At 30.0% G+C, this 21,335-nt stretch overlaps 1 protein-coding gene and 2 long non-coding RNA genes across 6 annotated transcripts; 1 reads left to right on the top strand and 2 right to left on the bottom strand.

Annotated features, from left to right (window-relative positions):
• Positions 1-490: 490 nt before the first annotated feature.
• Positions 491-5,182, bottom strand: LOC107894264 (uncharacterized). 4 transcript variants are annotated; one of them, XR_005907388.1, is made up of 7 exons: positions 5,005-5,182; positions 3,836-3,918; positions 2,583-2,651; positions 1,671-2,427; positions 1,462-1,576; positions 1,184-1,346; positions 491-1,036 (listed from the first exon to the last, which is right to left on the bottom strand). It is a non-coding gene; the product is annotated as an uncharacterized lncRNA (long non-coding RNA). The 4 variants fall into 4 exon arrangements; XR_005907387.1 differs by having other exon boundaries at positions 1,671-2,651; XR_001683203.2 differs by lacking the exon at positions 2,583-2,651.
• An 8,461-nt stretch (positions 5,183-13,643) lies between these two features.
• LOC107894263 (LAG1 longevity assurance homolog 2) lies at positions 13,644-18,979 on the top strand. Its single transcript, NM_001326827.1, is given in 6 exon segments — positions 13,644-13,968; positions 14,939-15,147; positions 15,980-16,135; positions 16,873-17,058; positions 17,147-17,325; positions 18,533-18,979. Coding segments are annotated over 6 exon segments (870 nt in total). The 5' UTR covers positions 13,644-13,848; the 3' UTR covers positions 18,553-18,979.
• Positions 18,906-20,193, bottom strand: LOC121212206 (uncharacterized). The gene is made up of 2 exons (XR_005907386.1): positions 19,285-20,193; positions 18,906-19,006 (listed from the first exon to the last, which is right to left on the bottom strand). It is a non-coding gene; the product is annotated as an uncharacterized lncRNA (long non-coding RNA).
• Between the last annotated feature and the right edge of the window lie 1,142 nt (positions 20,194-21,335).

Raw genomic sequence — 21,335 nt, 5'->3', positions numbered from 1 at the left:
TAAGTTGCAGATTTAATTCTTACTTTTAATTTGATTTAACTGGTCCTATTATTACTAATGTTATATCTCAGTACAATTAATTAACACTTTTAGAAATTTTCATTAATGTTTTGATGTATAAATTTCTTTTGAAGGAATCCTGAATTTTTTTAAAATGAAAAATTAGTAAATAATGATGATTTTGATAATCATAATTTTACCTTTTCTTCTAGAAAAAACATCACATTAACTAATTAAACTTTTTATTGTTATTAGTTATTTAGAATAAGGTATAACATGGAGAATCAAATTGTATCATTTTAAACTTACCTTCAACAATATTTGATAATGTTTTAAAAATCAGGTCGATGGTCAAATTTATTAGACTATTGATTTTCATTGCAATCAATTCGACTATCGGCTCAATAATAATTAAACAAACAATTTAAAATTCATAAAAATATTTTAAAATTTTATAAACAAGTTCAATCATCAAATTTTGTCTTATTTTCAATTTTTTACTAGTTTTAAATGATTCACTCAAAAATCAATTCAATCCCTCTATTCAAACTAATATTGATGAATTCTTAATCTAATCGATCCAATTAACCAAACCATCTTGTTCTACCACTGTTGTTTGCCTCTTTATACAAGTTTTAACTAGTAATACATAGGGAAATTAACAGGACATATGGGAAGTTTTCAATGTACCACCATCAACTGAATATGGGACATGTGTAACATGTGCATACTGATGATTTCACGTGGCAATCTGCAGAAGTGGGCATACTAAAGCCCACGTGTCTATTCATGGTCGTGTGAGAAATCAGAGGTGCCCTTGGCTGAAGGGCACATACTATCCTCATATCGGTGACTAGTGCGGAAGGTAGAGCCCCATATAGAACAAAGTACGTTACAACCAGGCTTGTAATGGTATGCAAATAAGCTTACCTATATATGACTTTCAACTTTGAAGCCCCGGTGACTTTGGCGGTGGCCCCAATGCCTGATTAGGCCCGAATCTGCTTACGAATGAGGGCAGTCTTACTGGAATGACCTAAGAAACAAAAGCAATGCAGTAAGCACCGATACAAAATATTAGTCCCCTCAGTTCCAACTAGCTTTCCCTTCAATCGATGTTAGTTGCTTATGAAAACACGATTCTATGATTTTTTTTTTCAAAATTCAAATCAGTAAATGATACCCTATAGGAACGTCAGTACGATGGAAGGAATGCTCGAATACAATTTGCAAACGACTAGAGAAACCGTGAAAGATCAGAAAATTTTGACGCTTTGGTAAGGAAAAACATATCAAATTTCTCCAAGGTTGTAGAGATCACGAACAGACAAAAGTAAAAATGCAAACTGCAATGTTCAAAAACAAATTATAAACCTTGAAATTTGAGGTAAAACCATCTGAAACAATAAGACTTCTTCTGGAAAAATGAAAAAGCAGAGTCAAAAGGCAAAGTAACAGTACCAAAAACAATGTCAAGCTTTTCGTCGTGGTCATTAGAGATCAATTCTCTTAAAGATAAACCTACATTATATAACATAGACCTTTTATTTTCCAGTAAGGTATCTGTGCCGGCTACCTATATTAAAGGCACATATGGACATGAGTATGCTGTATAAGATATGATACTCCAAACATATGGTAATTTTGTTATACTCATGTCAAAGATTTACCTATATCTGACACTCATCAAGTCCGGATAACATAGGTTCAATCAATTATCTCCAAGGACAAAGCACATTGCATAACAGTGCAAGTTCAGAACAAACAGTTGAGGGACCACATGAAAGTAGGACGGTATCACACATGTTATACACCTGTGCGGCAAGTATAATTTTAATCAACAACTTAAAGTACTTTCTACCTAGTTGAGATGAACCAAAAAGAATACCAGTAAAAGATCATACATACATACATACATATCTGAAAAAGTAACAGGTTATTATATAATCTTACTTCAACCATCTTCTCATTATATCCAATATAATGTAACCATCTTCATCCCTTAAACAGGGCCATCTTATAAAAAACATGATAAGTAACACAACTATCAGTTGCCAGTCACCAAATCATAACAACACCATGCCATGATCTGTTACAGTGGATCCTATTAAAATCATTAGTCAATCATACTGCTACAGGTGTACATTTATTCACATGGAACCATCAAAATCATGACCATAAGTTTGGATTAAAACATTTCCATCCTCATAATCATTCACAAACACGTGTGCCACCTGCTGCTCGATCACATACTGACACTATGTTTAGATAGACTGCTTATCACAACAGAAATACTGACTATGGATAAATTTTCAAGACCAACATGATTACAAAATGGGAGGGTAAAACTCAAGATGCTGATTAACTTTTTATTTATCTTCACAGCCATGAGCATGGTATCACTTCTGAATCCAGGAAAATAACTGCCTGCATATTTCACCAGAAACTGTAATAATGTGTATGATATCCACAGAAATGTTGTATTGATTGCTAATAACACGGCATTATGAAAGCCCCAACTCCTATTTAGAGTAATCACAGAAATAAATGGCGAGAAAGTTCATTATAAGAATGATACTGACAGTTTGAGAATTCTCAATCGATCTACTCCTATAGCCAGTATAACCATACTTTTCAACTGGCTTCATCCCCTTTGAACAAAAAAAAAAAAACATACAGTTAAGTTTTAGTAATTTAAATATTGCAAGTTTTATCATAATCCATTGCAACTATAGCCACACTTATCAACCAACATCATCCCATTGTTAAGGGATAATCCCATTAGGTTTGATAATTTTAGTATATCACGTCATTGTTGAAAAATTATTATAACAAAAAATTTCTTGCTCAAAAACAGAAAATGACCTTTCAAACTATCCGAATTAAATTGCTAATCTACATTAATGTGAATGAACCTTTGAGCACCAACAGACGAATTTGGAAATATATCTGAGAAACAAAATTATCCATCAATATTACCAGGTTTGCCTTTTCCCTTTACTTACTCAAATACCCCAAGTAGCCTTCTATCCTGTCCATTTCAGACCTACCCAGCTTTCCTAAACATCATGACAGCATCAACAACTTTCAATGTTGTACCAATCTAATGTCGGCATATACGTTTAGATATTGCATTCATATAACAAAAGTGCATGTCTTTGTATCCACGCAAAGGGAGACTTCAAATCAGGACCCTAATTATGTTAAGAGCATGGAAAAAAAGGAATAATCAGTCTTGCGTTATGAATTCCTATTTATATAACTATCACAAACCTCAAGATTAATCACCATAGTCTATTATTTTCATCTGTTGGACACATTTTGCTGTAATCTGGTTTTCCAGACTTGGTACGGTAATGAAATACCTTTCAATTTTTGATACAATCAAAAGCTTTTGGTTGAATGAAAATGATAAACCAGAATATCTAGATCTTATAAGGCTATTTATACAACTGTAGAAATTCAAACATGTTAAAATATATATATATCATACTTGTGACCTTTTATAATTATTCGAATAACTCAAATGAATATGAAAAGTTGATTTTAGATAGGCCAAATATTCCAATGACAAACGGCAGTGCTTGCTCATGTCTTAGAAAAGCTATAGATCGGAAAACTTGTACCAAAAGACAAACTCTTTGAAGGAAACGTGGGTAATAAGACAAGTTCCTTCACACTAGAACAATCAAATAATTCATCAGTAAAAGTACTGTATAAAGTAAATACAGTCTGGTATGAATCATTACAACGTGTAAATTAAATCAATTAAATGTTGTTGGCAATGAAAAATGCAAGAAATATTGATAAAGCATGTAAAGTGAGAAGCGCAAACATTTATAGAAACAGATGAACATGCAAGTGACGCTCTCCTTGATTCGTATTTCAGATAGTATAGAAGGAAGCTATCTGTAGAACCTGCACAGTCGAAATCCATTGAATATTTGATAAAATTCAAAGAAAACAGAGAGAGCAAATACACTCTCTAAATCAACTTGCTTTATTATCTCATGAACAAACTGTTATCAAACAAGCTGCCATTATGAAGTACCAAATCATGATAAAAATAGCATTTCCACTACATTATCATAATTTCTCTTTTTATTTCACGTCTCAGAAATTTAGCCTTTTAGAAAGATTGAATTCAAAGATCACAATTTTTTTTTTAATCTTTATCAATAAAATGATGAGGCATTATAAAATTGATCTTCATATAGGAAAAATTCCACAAATATCGGAAAAAATTTCAAAGAAAACAGAAAGAGGAAATGTACTTCCTAAAATCAACTTGATTTATTATCTCGTGAACAAATTGTTATCAAACAATGAACAAAAAAAAATTGTTATCAAACAAATCTGTCATTTTCAAGTACGAAATCATGATATGATGGCAATGTTCATTTTCTAACATAAAGTCTCTTTCTCTATTCCATATCCTAAAAGTCTAGTTCTCTAGATGCCTCGAGACAAGCATTCAATTCAATTATCTGAATTTTCATTTTTAGTCTTTATCAGTGAAATGATGGCACATATAAAGTTCAAACAAAAAACAAAAACTAAATACACTTCCTATCATCGAACGTGCTTCGTTGTCTCTTCAGCAAATATTTTACCAAACAAATCTGCAATTTTGAATGTACAAATCTCGGGAAAATGAAAACTCCATCCCGCATTGTCAATCAAATTTCTCACATCACCAACCATAATTCCTTTTTATTTTCTTTCTCAAAATCGAGTTCCTTAGACGCGTCATGAAAAACACAGATCGGCATTTTCTTTTTAAGCTTTAACAAATTCGATAAACAACGAATAAATTTCGACTTCGTATCCAAAAATAAATTACAGTGAATCTTTTATATAACAAAAACAAACGCAAACACAAATTGCCAATAAAATAGAAGAATGATACCAGAAGTTATTCGTACTAATTATTAAATTAATCCAAGTGGATTAAGAAAAGAAGCAATACTGCAATGTATAAGAATATAAAATCAGTATCCTTACAGCATTGATACTCGATCATAGATACAAATCCATGAAGCCAGATTCTACGAAAGAAGAGCACGAATCATTCGACGTTATTAACGGCATGCCGTTTACAACTAATTTAGTCAAACGCCAAGTCTGGGATCCTGTGTTTTCCCATTTCCCCATATTACTATTAATTATTTTCCATTTTTTCTGTTTTTTGGACCATAGGGATATTGGGCTTTGTAACCCCAAATATATATATTTTTTTTGGATAATATCGTAAGTAACCAATGAAGTTTGATAATGGGATAAACTTTACCACTTTTTCATTTTGGTCCCTAAATTTTTTTTGTCCATTTTAGTTCCTCTACTTGGCAAATTTTTCAAATTTGGCCCCAATACTTAGATTCTGTAAAGAACTTAAGATATGATGTCATGGCGCTTCGAGATTTTATTTATATTTTTAATTTTTAGGTGATACATTGACACAATAGGAGAGTACTATGTCTTACAAAGACCAATTTAAAAAAAAAGTTATCAAATTTTAAGATTAATTAAGAAAAAAAAGTTTAGGGATTAAATTAAAATTTTTTATCAAATTTATGAACGCTTTTATATGTTTAATAAATTTATCAATGTAGCACTTTTAACTTTGAAAATATTAAATGCAAACCTAAAATATGTCATTGACAAAAAGTGCTCACTTATTTTTTAGCAAGATTTGTTTAGAAAAATAATAATTAAATTTATTTTTAAAAAATAATAATTCTTATAATATTAAAAATATCTAAAATTATACTCAATTAATATATCATTCAAAAAATATTTTCTAAAAAATATTTCATTTCATAAATTAAAATTTTAAAAAAATTAAAACTTATTTCATTTGTTAAAAAAATATAACATTTAAAGTTATCTTATTTACTTTTTTGAATAAAATATTATCATTAGTAACCATGAATAACAAAAATATAAATGTATAGTACGTATATAGTACAAGCCACAAATAAGATACTACAAATTAATGCACAAATGTCTGTAGAATAATCCTAAAAGCGGAGGAAGGCAAACCAACAGTAACCACGACACTAGAAGAATTCAGAAACAAATCAAGGATGCATCACATTTATCAAATCACTAAAAACTACATTCTAACCCGTCATCATCAAACCAACTTAACGATGAACTTTGGTCAGTCAAGAAACCCTTACCAAGAGCCTCCAATAGATCCATTGCACCATTACGGTGCACAAAAAGTCAAGACTCAAATTGTTCTATTATGATAAAACCCTTTGAGAATGGCTCATAACATATTTGATGGTATCTTCACCTAACAATTCTCATATATACGCCAAAACATGATTAAAAATTTAGAACTAAAATCATTCTTCCTTTTAGAGAAAATAGAGCTACAAAACAAAAACTACAAATTTGTGTACAAAAATAATGATTAAGAGATCTAAATTAAAAATAAAATAAAATTTAGAGAATCCGATTGGAAAAACCAAGATTAATAATCAACTCAATGGCCAACGTTGACAAAGCAAAGATTTAGATTGAAAAATTTGAGCACCTACGAGTTTTTTGTGGAAAAAAAGGAAAGGAAGGATCATATTTTGGTCACTAGTTTGTTTTTTGTTTTTTAATGTATTATATTTTTAAATTTTATCTTATAAATTTTTATAAGATATTAGAAATAGATAAATTTAACAAGTTATAATCGAAGTTTTTTTTCTAAAAGTTAATATTGGTTAAATATTCTAATTCTTTAAAGATTTTAAAAAGTATGTTTTTAAAAATAATATACTATTTTAAAATTAGTCATTAATTTTTTAAATTATCATGTTGGGAATTAACCCTTGTTATGCAATGAATAGCAATGAATAAGTAAATAAAGTAAAATTGAAATGATCGAATATGTAAATTTTACGTAAAAAAAATCCACAAATGAGAATAAAAAGCACAAATAAAATAAAATTTCACTGTAATAAAAGAGAGTAGATATAAAGAATTAAAGGAAAATTCAAAGCCCAAAAACAAACCCTTCAAAATAAAAAATAGATTTCTCTCAACCTGGTATAAATTTAAAATATCTAAGACCTACTTATAAGTTGAAATTCGTACCATAAATGACTATAACAACCCTAGGATAATCAAAGATTAAGTGGGAAACTAAAAACAAAATTTAATTGAGAGAAAAAATCTGAAAAACTTAATTTGCATGTCGCCATGTCGAGACATGGCATTGTGTCATCGGGACGAAGGAGGATCACGTCGTTGGGACAGGGGTTTTCCTCTCGTCGTGATGCCAGCTGCTCGTTGGGACGAAGAACTCTTCCAACTCTTCCTCATTGTGAGGACACACTGTTTAGTCCAAAATGCGAGGCATAACAACACATATCATTTTAAAAGTTTTATTCTTATACAATTTCAACAAATGGAAATGATAAAAATAACCTAATTATAATTTATTTTTTTATTTATAATATTTAGAAAAAAGCCATACTTTAAAATTTTTTTATACAATTTTGAAAGTAAGGGATAGGGTAGCACGGTTTGAATTCGTGTCAAATATGTGTCTAATAAAAACTTTAAGCACTACTCCGTACTTGAAATTTTTAAGTTGAACTTAGAAGTTGAGGGAGATGCATTAACCATTATTAAGAAATGTCAATCCCAATATCAAGATAAATCGCATATAGGGGCTTACATTGAGGATATTTATCAACGAAAAGGATGTTTTCAGGCATGTTCCTAGATCGACTAATGGACTAGCCCATACTTTTGCAATAGAATCTTTGAAAAGGAGTGGGGAGTTTTACCTGTGGGGAGTGTTCTGTCCTTTACGAGAAGTCGTTTTGCTGCGGTGAAGACGAGGGAACCAGATTAAGGAAGAGTGTACTGTTTTGGAAGTGTTTTGGGAGGAAAGTTGTATTTTATGTAGTTTTGTGGAAGACAGAGGCTTTTTCTGAGAATGAAACCGACTGGAAATGGAGAATGATTGATTGTTGTTAGGACGAGCGTCTAGAAGATTTCTGATTGGGCAACGAAACGGTGGTGCACACCTTTTAGTATTTCTTTATTTTTTTTCTCATTATTTTTCCTTTCTGTTATTAGTTTTGGGTAGGTTTTGGGGCTATATTTGGGTCGTTGGTTGTTTTATGTTTGGCTACTATTGAACTTGGTGTTTATAACGTTTTTTTATTTTTTTATATATAATAAAGCCCAATTTGATTTACCTCAAAAAAATTAAAATAACAAATTTAATTTTTTTAATATTTAAAAACTTATATATTTAAAAATGTAAATTTATGTTTTAGTACTTATAATATAATGTTTATTCTTTAAATAAAATTTAATATTTCAAAAGTAAATTTGTTTGTTTGTACCTTTTACAATGAAAATCTATACATTAAACTTTTAACAAATCTAGGCTATCAATGTTACCATAATGATAAACATTTTGAATAATGTTGGAGATTACTTTTGAAAAAATTATTTTATCAGCACTCTTTATTATATTATTTATTGTACCTATCAATTAAAAATAAATATATTATCTTTTTTTCACATCATTTATAATATTTTCTTATTAACTGTATATATAATAGGTTTATTTTTAATCGATAAAAATCATGAATAATGTGGTAAAAAAGGTTTATAAAATAATTTTTCTGACTTCTGAGTTTAAAATTTTTTTTGAAGTATCGAACATCAACCAATTCCTCTCAATAGGTTTAATATTTTGTTTCTAATATGTTTCATTTTGAAGTGTAAATTGGGCTTGTAATGCCTAAACTGATGATAAAAAAAAAATTCCATTTTAGTCTTTTGTTTATTTTTCTGTCTTTTTGAACTTTTAAATTTGTATTTTTTATCAAATTACTTAAAAAAATTATTTTTTTTAAACTTTGTTGGCATGACATATACGTGGATTGCCATGTGGATGACACGTTAGTATTTAATTATTTTTTTTAATTTTAAATTTTCAAAAAAATATGTAAAAATTATTCTTAAAATTAAAAATCATTAAAACTATTAAAAAGTATAAAAATTATTAAAAAATTAATATTTTTAATTTTTAAAAATTAATTAAATGATGACATATAATTCGCATTGCAATCCACATGTATGCCATGTCAACAAAGTTAACAAAAATTAATTTTTCATTCATTTTGAAGTGATTTGACAAAAAATGCAAGTTCAATATTAAAAGAAGCCAAAAAAAAATTAAAAAGGAGGGCTAAAATGACTTTTTTGTAAAATTTGACGGTCAAAAAAGTCATTATACCTTAAAAGACATTAAATTAGCAAAATGACTCGGTTAATATACCAATGCTTTATAACTTAAATTTTCCATTCATTTCGAATGATTTGACCAAAAAAATGCAAATTCAATGATTAAAAGAAGCCAAAAAAGAAGGATAAAATAATTTTTTTGTAAAGTTAAAGGGTTAAAAAAATCATTATGCCTTAAAACACATTAAATTAGCGAAATGACTCAATTGATATAGAGGTGGATACAAGGGGGGCTGGCAGTGGCCCTGGCCCCCCTAAAATAGAAAATTTATATTTAGGCCCTTGAATTTTTTTAAAAATTTTAAATTAGTAAAGTAAAATTATACTTTGGCCCCCTAAAATTATAAAAATTTGATTTAATCCTTTAAAAATTATAAAGACATAGACTATAAAAAATTAAAATTTCATTCGGCCCCCCTAAAAATTTGTTCTGGCTTCGCTCCTGATTGATATACCAATGCTTTATAGCTCAATTAGAATCCTTTGAAATTTAGGGGCCACTTTTAAATCATAGTAATAGTTTAAAGGCGTTTGATGAATTAACCCTTCTTTATCGGTTGGTAATTCGGTAGGGGAATATTGAAGTTTTGCTTGGATGCAAAGAAAATTTGATCAAAAAAATCTAAAAATTTTCTTGAAAGAAAACATTGCGTGTTTGGTAATTGGTATAGAAAATGACAAAATTAAACTAGTAATTTCTATTATTCATTGTTCCACAAAGCTGAAATTTGGGAAATAATAAAATGAAAATTATACTATTTTTACCATTAAACCATTTCTAAATTTAAATAATAAATGATAAATGATCTTATAAATACATATATCTCTTATCTCTTAATATCACCTTAATAGAAATTTTTTGGGGCATTAAGTGAAAATAATTATTTTTTTTTCTATTTTTTCCACTAACTTTTCTTGTACACTAAACAAAATTTAACACCCATTGCTTCTTACTTTTCCATCCTTCTATATTTCTACCAACCAAAACTCCCTAAAGGCTTTGTTAAAGAAAATTGAAACAAGTAATATTATTTTATTTTCTCATTAATTATTAGGCTTTTTTTAATTTCTCAATGTATTTATCAGAGTGAGCCTAATAACTAAAATTTTGTATTCTGTAAATTTGTTAAAAGAATAAATGCTGACCACGAGTTTTAAAACTGCTTCATACCCAAAATAAGTTTTAATTATTAGGTTTTAAAAATTAGAGTAAATAATAAAAAGTTTGCATTATTTTATCACTAGGAACTTCATATAATAAATAAATTTAAGTCAAGTGTATCTATTGTTTTCTGATCCTATCAATTAATTTTAGAACAATAAAATATAATTTTTATTTTATTTTATTTTCTTTGACGTTTGTATAAAATAATCTAAAATTTACTTTATTTTCAAATTTTCAAGTTACTCCTTACACATTTCGACTTCTACACAATGGTGCTCAAACATCAATATCTATTATCAGTTTTTGGGTAGGTTTGGATGGGCGGTATGTTTATCTACGGTTAGTGTAAAAACAGCGGTGACAGTGAGATTAAATACTATAGCGATACTGTAACGTGAGACAAAAAGTAAGCTAAATACACCGTAAACGCAACTTTTGGATTCAATCATTTTATTTGTCGAATTTTGAAGTTCCTAACCTAAAAAGCAACTATTAAATTTGTTAAGTTAAACTCCACTATTTTCAAAATCTTATTCAACAAATATATCATTACATGTGAAATGCCATATAAACTTGTTATTTCACATAATATTTATGAAAAAATCCTATATTAATTTAGTTAATAAATTTAATGACTATTGTTTAAGTCATGTTTAAGTTCGAATATTATAAAAACTAAAAATGATCAAATTAAAAATCAGAGACTAAATCCAGAACCGACATATGGCATAAGATAGCATAATATATTTATTTGCTTTTATATTTGGATCTGAATTAAAATTTTAAAAATTGAAAAATATAAATATTGAGATTAACCAAATTAAAGTATAAGGAATAAATTAACAATTTATACATAATCCAAGAACTAATATTCAGATGAATTGCCCATATATCAGATTAAGTCGATTTTTTCAAAATTTGTCGAATTAAGTTAATTTTCGAGAGAATGTGAAAATGCGTCAAATTAGACGCATTTTCCCTAACAACTACCCTGTAATAGGCCAACAGTTACCCTAACAGTTGAACTCCAGTGGCTCCCTCCCCCCAACATTAACTTTTTTCCCTATTTAAGTCCTAAATTTCCCACCTTTTAAATTCATTCTAAACGCTCTCTCAATTCTTTTAATATTTTTTACTGACATGTCACTAAAAATGCTCCTTGTATGTAGTGTTTTCACTCTCTCAAATTCAACCCCCTACAAAGTTGTCACTCACCCTTTAGATATCATAGGAATCATGAGATAATATTTTTTTGAATATTTCGAGTTGACCTCTAGCTATCATAAGCTGCAGATGACAAAATTCGAAAAAAATTCAAATTTGGAGTTAATCGAATTGAGTGATTCGAGTTTCGATTTTGTATCGAGTTAAATTTTACAATTTGAATAATTCGAATAATAGATTAGTGTAAATACCTTTTTGGTACTTGCCAATTTTGGAATTACCAAATTGGTCTCAAAATAATGTTATTTTTAAAACTCAAAATATTTATAAAAATTTTACAATTTATATTTTCCACCAAATATAAATATTATAAAAAGATCCTAAAGAATATATAAAAATGTTAAAAATTAAAAAAAATTCCTTAAAATAATAATTTTGGGACCTAAAACAAAAATTCCAAAACTCTAACCATAAAAAACCCCAAAAATCATTAAAAAAAATTTCTAGAGAGATTGTTTGAAAACTCATCCAGCTGGATACATTTTTATTTTCTCTCTCCAAAATCGATATAATCTGATAAATTTTGAAAAAATTGACCTAACTCAATAATTTTTATAAAAAAAACAGTATTTTTAGATAATTGACCCCTAATATTCAAATTTGAACTTAGAAAAAAATTAACTCTATACTTGGCACTAAGAATAATTATTACATTACAAAATTTCAATTTATAAAAGAGTATATTGAATATAAAAGAAAATCCAAATAATAAATGAAAAATATTTTCGAGTCAAATCAAAATAATGAAAAATGGCTGGCGGCTGCCGAGTTCTGCACCATCAAAGATATGAAAGAAATAACAAATGTAAAATTCTACTTTCAGTCCCTATACTCTTTGCAAAAAATTGAAGTTTAATTAATTATGTGAACTTTTGCCAAATTACATTTAAAAATATATAAAATTTGCTTACATGATTAGTCTTACACGCAAGAAATATCAAACAAGCAAATAAATTTACTTTCAATAAACAAAAAGTGAGTTTTGAATATCTTTATTTTTTAAAATTATTTCAATCCGAATTCGTAGTTCCTCTTAATATTTTAAATCAATTTATTATCCGTTAATTATAATTATTATCTAAATTCGAATTCAAATTAAATCGGTTAAATTTTGTATAAATTATGAATTTAGTACTTATATTTTAATTTTTCATTTTCAGTTCATGTATTATTAATTTCATTAAATTAAGTTCGGTTATTTTTAAAATTTGATATGTCAAATATATTATCACATGTGTACTATTATATCTATTTGTTATTTTCACATATTACTCACACAAAATTGGTTAATAGATTTAACGATTAATGTTTGTATTAAAACTAAAATTTTAGAATTCAAAAAATGTAGCCACTAAGAATAATCTAATTGATAAATGTGGACTAAATCTATAACTGTACGCATAATATAAGACTAATGTCATAGTTTAATCAAACAAATTTAACTATTACAATTGGCTCAATACTAAAATTTCAAAATTTGAAAAGTATAGTTATAAAAATTAACCAAATTAAAATAAAGGTACTAATTCCACAATTTACACAAAGTACAAGGTCAAATACCATAATTTGACAAATTAAATACTATCATATTCAGATATCTAAATTCGCAAAAAAAAAAAAGATTTCAATCTTTTTTTTATATCTAAATCCTCAAAAATCTAAAATTAAATCAAAATTACAAGTAAAAATTTTTTGAATGACGAAAGTCCTTTGATGGTTGGATTTTGATTTTCAAATCAAAAGAGTTGGGATTATATTTTTCAAATTAAAAAAGTGAGAGACTACAATTCAAATGACTAAAGAGTACAGGGACTGATAGAGAATAAAACCCCGAAAATGAAAAAAGAGAATCCTCAAAATGAATAAAATTTCCAGCTAACGAGTAGCGTCTCACAAGAAAAACATTCTATTGTTTGTTAAATAAACTACTCGAGATCTTAGCCGGTTTAAAACCCTCCAACTCTTTTTCATTATCATCATCATCATCATCATCATCATCATCTTCTTCTTCTTACTTTGTTAACTAAAAAAAAACTCAACTTAGGGCTAAAAAAACCAGATCTCTCTCAATCGTGATCAATGGAAGCTCAATGCAATGGATTGTTGCAATAAGAAATCGTTGGACGGATTTTGGAGCCTTTTGATTGATTGATTTTAGTTTTTTGCTTTTCTTCGAAAACTGGTGTCCGATGGAGTCATCTATTTGGAGCCGTAATGCCAAGCCGGATGTGTGCCACTTCCTTGTGGCGGTTCACTTCGCGCTCGGTTTCGTTGTCGCCAGGTTCTTCCTTGACAAATTCATTTTTCGTGTAAGATTTATGTTGCCTCTTATTGATTCCTAATTTATTTATTTATTGTTTTATAATATGTTGTTTTGTTTGTATTAGCTTTAAGAAATTATCGACTTCGGCTGAAATTTGTTGTATTCTAAAGAGCGATTCCAGTTTTGGTGGATTAAAGGGTTTTTTTATTGAGATTTCAGGAAGATAAGTTAACTTTGGTTATTTAGCTTAATTAATAGTGGGTTGACTTGAGTCTTCGCCTAGATGTGTTAAAGAAGTTGGAAGTATGTCGCATCTGAAAGAAAAATAAAATGAAAGAACGAAAAAATTGAATGTTTTCAGGATAATGTGGTCACATCCTAGGTGAACTTGTCTTGTTTGATTCAGAGAATTTGTGCTGAACTCTTGAAAATTTGTAGAAGATGGTGGAACAAGCATGTGCTTGTTAATTGAATCCAGTTATGGTTGTTTTTTGATGCGTTAGGTTGCGAATAGGACAGGATTGAATGGGTGAGGAGTAACAATCCATTTATTTTATTAAATATATTTTGAATATTCATGGTTGAAATGTTCACAGCTTGTATTGGACCATCCTATTTGTTTTGAATTACACAAACATATGGAGTGAAAGGTAGGAAGGAGTGTAAAATACTACATGGATAGGAATACGCAGGATGAGATGAGAACATTTTAGTCATAAAGGAAAAGATTCCACTATAGGGTTATTGCAGGGAAATTTTATCATCTTCTGGAAGTAGTTGTGTAATGTACATACCTTCATTTTTTTCACTTGTCCTGAGAAATGAAATTGCGTGAGGGTGGGGTTGAGTGCTGCTACCATATGTTTATTTTCTAAATCCTATTGCCATATTTGTGCCTTCGGTGGTAACAAACAATCGATCAATTTCTCCTTTTAATTGTTTCACTTCATAAGTTGGTACATAAAGGACTTCATCTTTCGTTAATACATTTTAATTTTTCTTCACGTTCCTTTTAGAGGCTGGCCATCTGGTTGTTGAGTAATGGATATGCTCCTTTGAAGATTAATGAGGCTACACAAGCAAAAATTGCAAAATGCTCAGAATCTATGTGGAAGCTAGCATATTATGCTACTGTTGAAACATATATTCTGAAAATAACCTACTATGAGCCATGGTTCACAGATACAAAACAGTACTTCAGAGGCTGGCCAGATCAAGAGTTGAAGTGAGTAACCTATATTCATGGACTTATATATGTACCTCTTTATGAGGTGAATAGTCTTTTCTATTAATTGACGGAAAGTTATTGTTTCTCTTGGATGTCAAGGATCTGTGTTTCTGATCTCTGAATTCACATGGCATGAAGGTATCTTTTACTGTTTGTAATCATTCCTTAAGAGACGGGACAAATCTATTTTTGTTCTTGTCTTTAGTGTTTGAAAGGACGTATTTGTATTCATCATGTGTACATCTCTGTAAGCTATGGAGAATGCCAAGTCATTCTTGTATTAATTTATTTTAAAACAAATCTGCATCCAATATATGATGGTTACGGTTGACTTCTTGTCATTCCTGTCTAGTCTTTAGCTCCCTTGTCCTCCTATATGATACTAATCTTAACCTTTTCACTATTAGCCGGTAAGCCTATCATACTCTTGTTCTTGTAATCTTAAAGCAATTTTGTTCACATGTTTTCATTGTGCTTTTAGTTGATCCTTTAGTTCGCACTGGTGTTGGGTTGGGTCTATATGTTCCCATTCCCTCTTTCAAGTGAATGTATCAGTCTTGATTCTGGAGTATCATGCTGGTCTCCATCTTGAGAAAAAACAATTTCTGTGGGCATTTTATTCTACTTTCAAGGACTTTATCTGCTTTATGAGTATTCTATTGAAACATGTGGCTTTCCCTTTATACATGCTCCAACGCCTATATTCTGTTCTCTTTAAATATTCCTTTTTCTTTAATTGCTGGGTCTTGCATTGTGGAAGGATAAGGTTTGTTATACCTGCTTGCAACCTACTTGAAAGCTAACTTCTTTCTTTTTTCTTTTTGTTCAGGCTATCCCTAAGCCTTTTCTACATGTGCCAATGTGGGTTCTACATTTATAGCATTGCTGCACTCCTTACTTGGGAGACTCGAAGGAAGGATTTTGCTGTGATGATGTCCCATCATGTAATTACTGTAATCCTGATAGGATACTCATACATTACAAGGTAACTTGCCTGTTTTTGTGGAAGTGCTCCAAATTCCCAGTCATTGCCACATAGCAGACAGGCAAATATTCATTTGGAAGTCATTGTTGCCTACCTCTTGGGCATTTTCTGGAATCTCATCATTGGACCATTTATCTCCAGATTGCATACTACATATGGTCTAAAATGTGTAATTGTGTATTCATGTAGTGTAGATACAGAGTCTGGTGTATCACATAGTCAAATTAGTATATCCCTATATGATTCGTCTTTCTTTGAGTTTACTGTCAGCAGTCCTCTGTAAGCTGGTAGATTGCTACATCCCACTGTTATTCTGTTATGGTTTTAAATATTGTGGTGTATTGCCATCCTTTGGATCATTAGTAGCCTCTGCAAAAGGCACCCTAGAAGGTTTGCTGTTTTATGACATAAGAAGAAAGTTTATGCACTCTTTTAAAAAAATCATGCAATATGTTGAGTTTTTCATGAACTCATGGTGAAAATGCAGCCATTTTCTGCTCTGTTATTCTTAGGTTCTTCATTGGTTTGATGCCAGTCATATCCTCGGCATTTTATTTAGTGTTGCAAGTTATGGATTATATGAATTCAGAATTGAAGAGTATTTAACAGAATTTTTGTGAGGGAAGAACATAGCCATTGACAGTTATAAAGTTTTGTCTGTATGAGTTAGTTTGATAAATTAAATTATCTTGTGGATATCCAAGTTGGAAGATGATTATAGTTTGCATTGTTTACAGCTTTTTCCGCATTGGTTCAATTATCCTTGCCCTACATGATGCAAGTGATGTGTTTTTGGAAGCGGCTAAAGTTTTCAAGTATTCCGAGAGAGAGCTTGGAGCAAGTGTGTGCTTTGGATTATTTGCCATCTCCTGGCTCTTGCTGCGTCTGATATTCTTTCCATTTTGGGTCATTAAAACCTCAAGGTTTGCCTTTATGGTTTATGATTTGGTTTTAGTACATTACTGCATACTGGCTGATCATGCATCTACTGTCATTGTTTATCTCTCACAGCTATGATGTTCGGGAGTTTTTAAATCTTTCGGAGTCATATCCCACGTCCCTATACTATGTTTTCAATACTATGTTGCTGATGCTACTTGTGTTCCATGTGTACTGGTGGTTTCTCATTTGCTCAATGATCACGAGACAATTGAAAAATAGAGGAAAAGTTGGAGAAGACATTAGATCTGGTAAGCCCCCCCCACCCCCCAACCTTTTTCAAAATGAAAGGGAAGGGGAAAAAATCAAATTGCCTTTGTTTTTATGATAGTTGGGTGTTTGGTCTGAACCTTTTATCTTTTATTCCTTGGAAATCGTAAAAGCTTCTCTTTGCTGTTGTTATTTGTTACTGGGGACTGTTAAAACTTTGGCATAATGAATTTTTTAGCCCTCGAAGAAAATGTCATTTTAGCCATTCATTTAATTTTTCACCTCTTTTAGCCATTAAACATGCATTTCTTGTCAAATTACCCCAAAATGGATGGCAAAGTTAACAAATGTTAACTTCGCTGTTGTGGCATACACGTGGATTGCCATGTGGATGACATGTCAGCATTTAATTATTTTTTAAAATTTTAAAAAGATTAAAATTATTTTAGATATTGTTATACTTTTTAAATGATTTTAATGATTTTTAATTTTTAAAAATAATTTTTATGATCTTTTTGAATTTTAAAAATTAATTGAATGCTTATATGTCATCCAAGTGTATGCGATATCAGCAAAGTTAAAAAAGTTTAACTTTTTCATCCATGTTGGGGTGATTTGACAAAAAAATGCAAGTTTAAGGGCTAAAAATGGTGAAAATTTAGATGAAGGTAAAAAATAACTTTTTTTGTAAAGTTTGAGGGCCAAATTAATTATTATGCCTAAAACTTCTTTATCTCCAGGATAACTTATGTCATAGAAGGGAAGAGAAGGGTGGAAGCATGAAAATATCAAAATTAAAAAATTCTTTATAGCAAGACAATGTTAGAGCAGTTTAGAGAAATATTAATTATTTGTTAAAAATTAAAATAAAAAGATTTGAAAGTATATGAACTATACTAAATGCATCTGGTAACATTTCAACGTAAAAGTAAAGGAAAATGATAAAGTACAATACTTTGACTTAAATTAATAAGAAGGAAACATACCACTTGATTTTGTATCCTTCGTTGTTAGCTTGACCATACTCTACTAAGTCCCAACTGTTTTTCTCTTAAATGCTGAGATTTGTAAAATAAGTAAATAACATTAGAACTCTTTGAATTATAAAACTAAAACTTCTCTAATTCTGTTTGCTTAATTTGCAAATTCTTAAGACATATGCTTCAAATTAGCAAATTTCCACTCTCTTATTACCTGACAAATGCTGTTATTTATTTTGAAGTGTTTGCTTTCTTTGTTGAATTGCAGATTCTGAGGATGATGATTAGACAGAAGATTTCATTTTTTTTTTTGGTTCGGTTTTTGCCTGCGATGTTAAGCCCTGAGGAGATCATCTGTTTTAGGTTCGTCTCCGCACTGTGATTGGTCGTTACTTTGGATGAAAAATTCCCTATTGGTTTTGATTTTTTAATTGATTCTTCTCGGGGTCAGAGGGTACAGCTGAAGAAGTACGGTAGACGATGAATCCATGTCTTGATTTCGTTTTTAATAGGCAAATTACTGTATAATTTTCGCTGGATAAACTCATGTTTTAGGATTATTAATCATCATAAGGAGAAATGAATACAAGGGCTAAAGTGAAGCAACACCGTATTTTTGTTGAATTTGTTACTCTCTCTGCTAGCATTAACATTGGAAGCAATACCATATTTAAGTCCGTTTTGAATTAGTAACACATCAACGTGTGACGATCATATGTGAACTCAAGCTTAATTCAGCTACCTGTAAAGGTGATATCTACCATATATTGTTCTAGTATTTATACTCCTTTCATCTATATATGTCATGACTGGCCGATTGGGCACACTCATTTCCCCGCACCACACATCATGCTCATAATCCGGTATTGTTCAGACACCTATATATCTCTCAAAACTATCACCTGAAGATGCACCTCGTATGGTTCGATCCTAAGACCTTCCAATAGAGTTCTGTTTGCAACTTTGGGGACGTGTGACATCAGGTGACAAAAGCTTAATACTCAAGCTTAATTCAGCTACCTGTAAAGGTGATATCTACCATATATTGTTCTAGTATTTATACTCCTTTCATCTATATATGTCATGACTGGCCGATTGGGCACACTCATTTCCCCGCACCACACATCATGCTCATAATCCGGTATTGTTCAGACACCTACATATCTCTCAAAACTATCACCTGAAGGTGCACCTCGTATGGTTTGATTCTAAGACCTTCCAATAGAGTTCTGTTTGCAACTTTGGGGACGTGTGACATCAGGTGACAAAAGTCTTGCGGGATTTGTAGGTGTCCAAAGGGGATAAATACCCGATAGTGGGCACATTGTGGTGCGGGGAAATGATAGTACCCAGACACGGGTCGTGATAACGTGTCTGTACCTGACTTATGTTCGGTGAAATTTCTCAAACACTATGGCACCTTTCAGGAGGAAGCACTAGCTGTGTTTTGATGTGAGGTTGGATAGTGAATGCCTTGTAGACATGGAATTGAATGACAACGTTTCTGTTGCCTTTTTTGTTTCTGTTTTTTCTTTTAGGGAAAGGACATGGAATGGCATGCGGGCTGTACAAACTTATTGTGTATAATTGGGGGGAGGGTGTGGAGGAGAGGAAAATTATTATAAAATGGGCATTCTTAGTTTGCTATGGACTCTGTTTACTCTCTCGTTTAAGGCTCTGCCACAATTATAAATGAGCGTTCTTTAGAGCAGCTACTCCTACAAAATGGCATTATTTGGTGGTGGAATGGAATAGTTCAAACCTTTTAAATGAACATTGTTTTAGCATCAATTCTTCCTTTATTTCTTTTAGTTGTTTTCCGTGTATTTAGTAATTAGTACCATTTTTTCTTTTTCTTTTTTAAAAAGTAGAATTTGTTCCACCAAAAAGAAAAACGTTTTAACAACTTATAAATTTAAAACACGTGCTTTGGGGAAAAAAATATGACATCAAAACCGATTTTCCCCGATTAACCTTTTTTATAATATTTAAATTTTCAAATTTGTTTTAAAATTCAAAGTTATTATCCGTATTAAAATTCGAAAATTATTATTTGAATCTAGAATAAAAGAATTTTCCTTTGGAAATCAAATAATTTATGCAATGAATGTACGACTTAGAATTTATTATTAGCAAAAATAAAGATTTGATAGTGGATGTTTGAGTCATTCATTATTTGTCAAAGTAAAATTGGTGTGAAACACCACGCAAATTATGAATTGTCTGCTCCGAGTATTTAAATTCAATTTGATTATAAAAAATAATAATAATTTAAATTCGGTTAAACAGATAGGGAAAAAAATTGAATTGTTGATTTTTTTTAAACCGAGTTAAAAATTGAAGTTAGTTATACGGGACTTTGGAGTTCAAGTGAGAAGTGATAAACAAGTGTAATACACATTGACAATGGGCGTTTGATATTTGATCCCTTCTGACAATTTTAAAGTGCGTTATTTCAGATTGAGGGCTTTGGTGGCTATTGGCTTTGATGTTTTCCATCGGTCCTGTCGCCGTCGTCTTCCTTGCAAATTACCAGCTACTTACGTCAACCGTAAGCAGTCAAATATTACGTACGGATGAAGGCACTTTTATCATTTATGGTAGCTCTTCACGACAATGACATTAAACTGTCAACCACTCTTCATTTTATGGTTCGCAATCTAGTTAAACAATGGAACCCTTTTTTTTTTTTTTTTACATTTGTGTTTTACTTACTACCAATAGAAAAATTGAACTAGAATTAGTTTATTTTTTAAAAAATTGAAAATTTCATTTGGTAAATAGAAATAAAAATTTGTTTTCAATAATCAAAATATGAACACATGATTAGTATCTATTAAAAAAATATTGAAAAAACCTTGGTTTTCAGTTTTTTAAGCTTTACAAACATTTTTAATGAAAATATTTTTTTTATTTCTAAAATTTTATATATTTCGATGAAAAAAAATATTTTTTAAAATTTTAAATCAAACTCATTTTCTTAACATCTTCAATTTCATAAAAAAACGAAAATAGAAATATAGAAGTAAATATAAAGTATTAACATATATTTTAAAAATCGTCATCAAAAA

Source organism: Gossypium hirsutum, chromosome A13 (genome assembly GCF_007990345.1).
Source record: "Gossypium hirsutum isolate 1008001.06 chromosome A13, Gossypium_hirsutum_v2.1, whole genome shotgun sequence".
In the NCBI taxonomy this organism is placed as follows: Eukaryota; Viridiplantae; Streptophyta; class Magnoliopsida; order Malvales; family Malvaceae; genus Gossypium; species Gossypium hirsutum.
The sequence above is the reverse complement of the archived record's forward strand: the minus strand, read 5'-3'. Positions and strand labels throughout refer to the sequence as shown.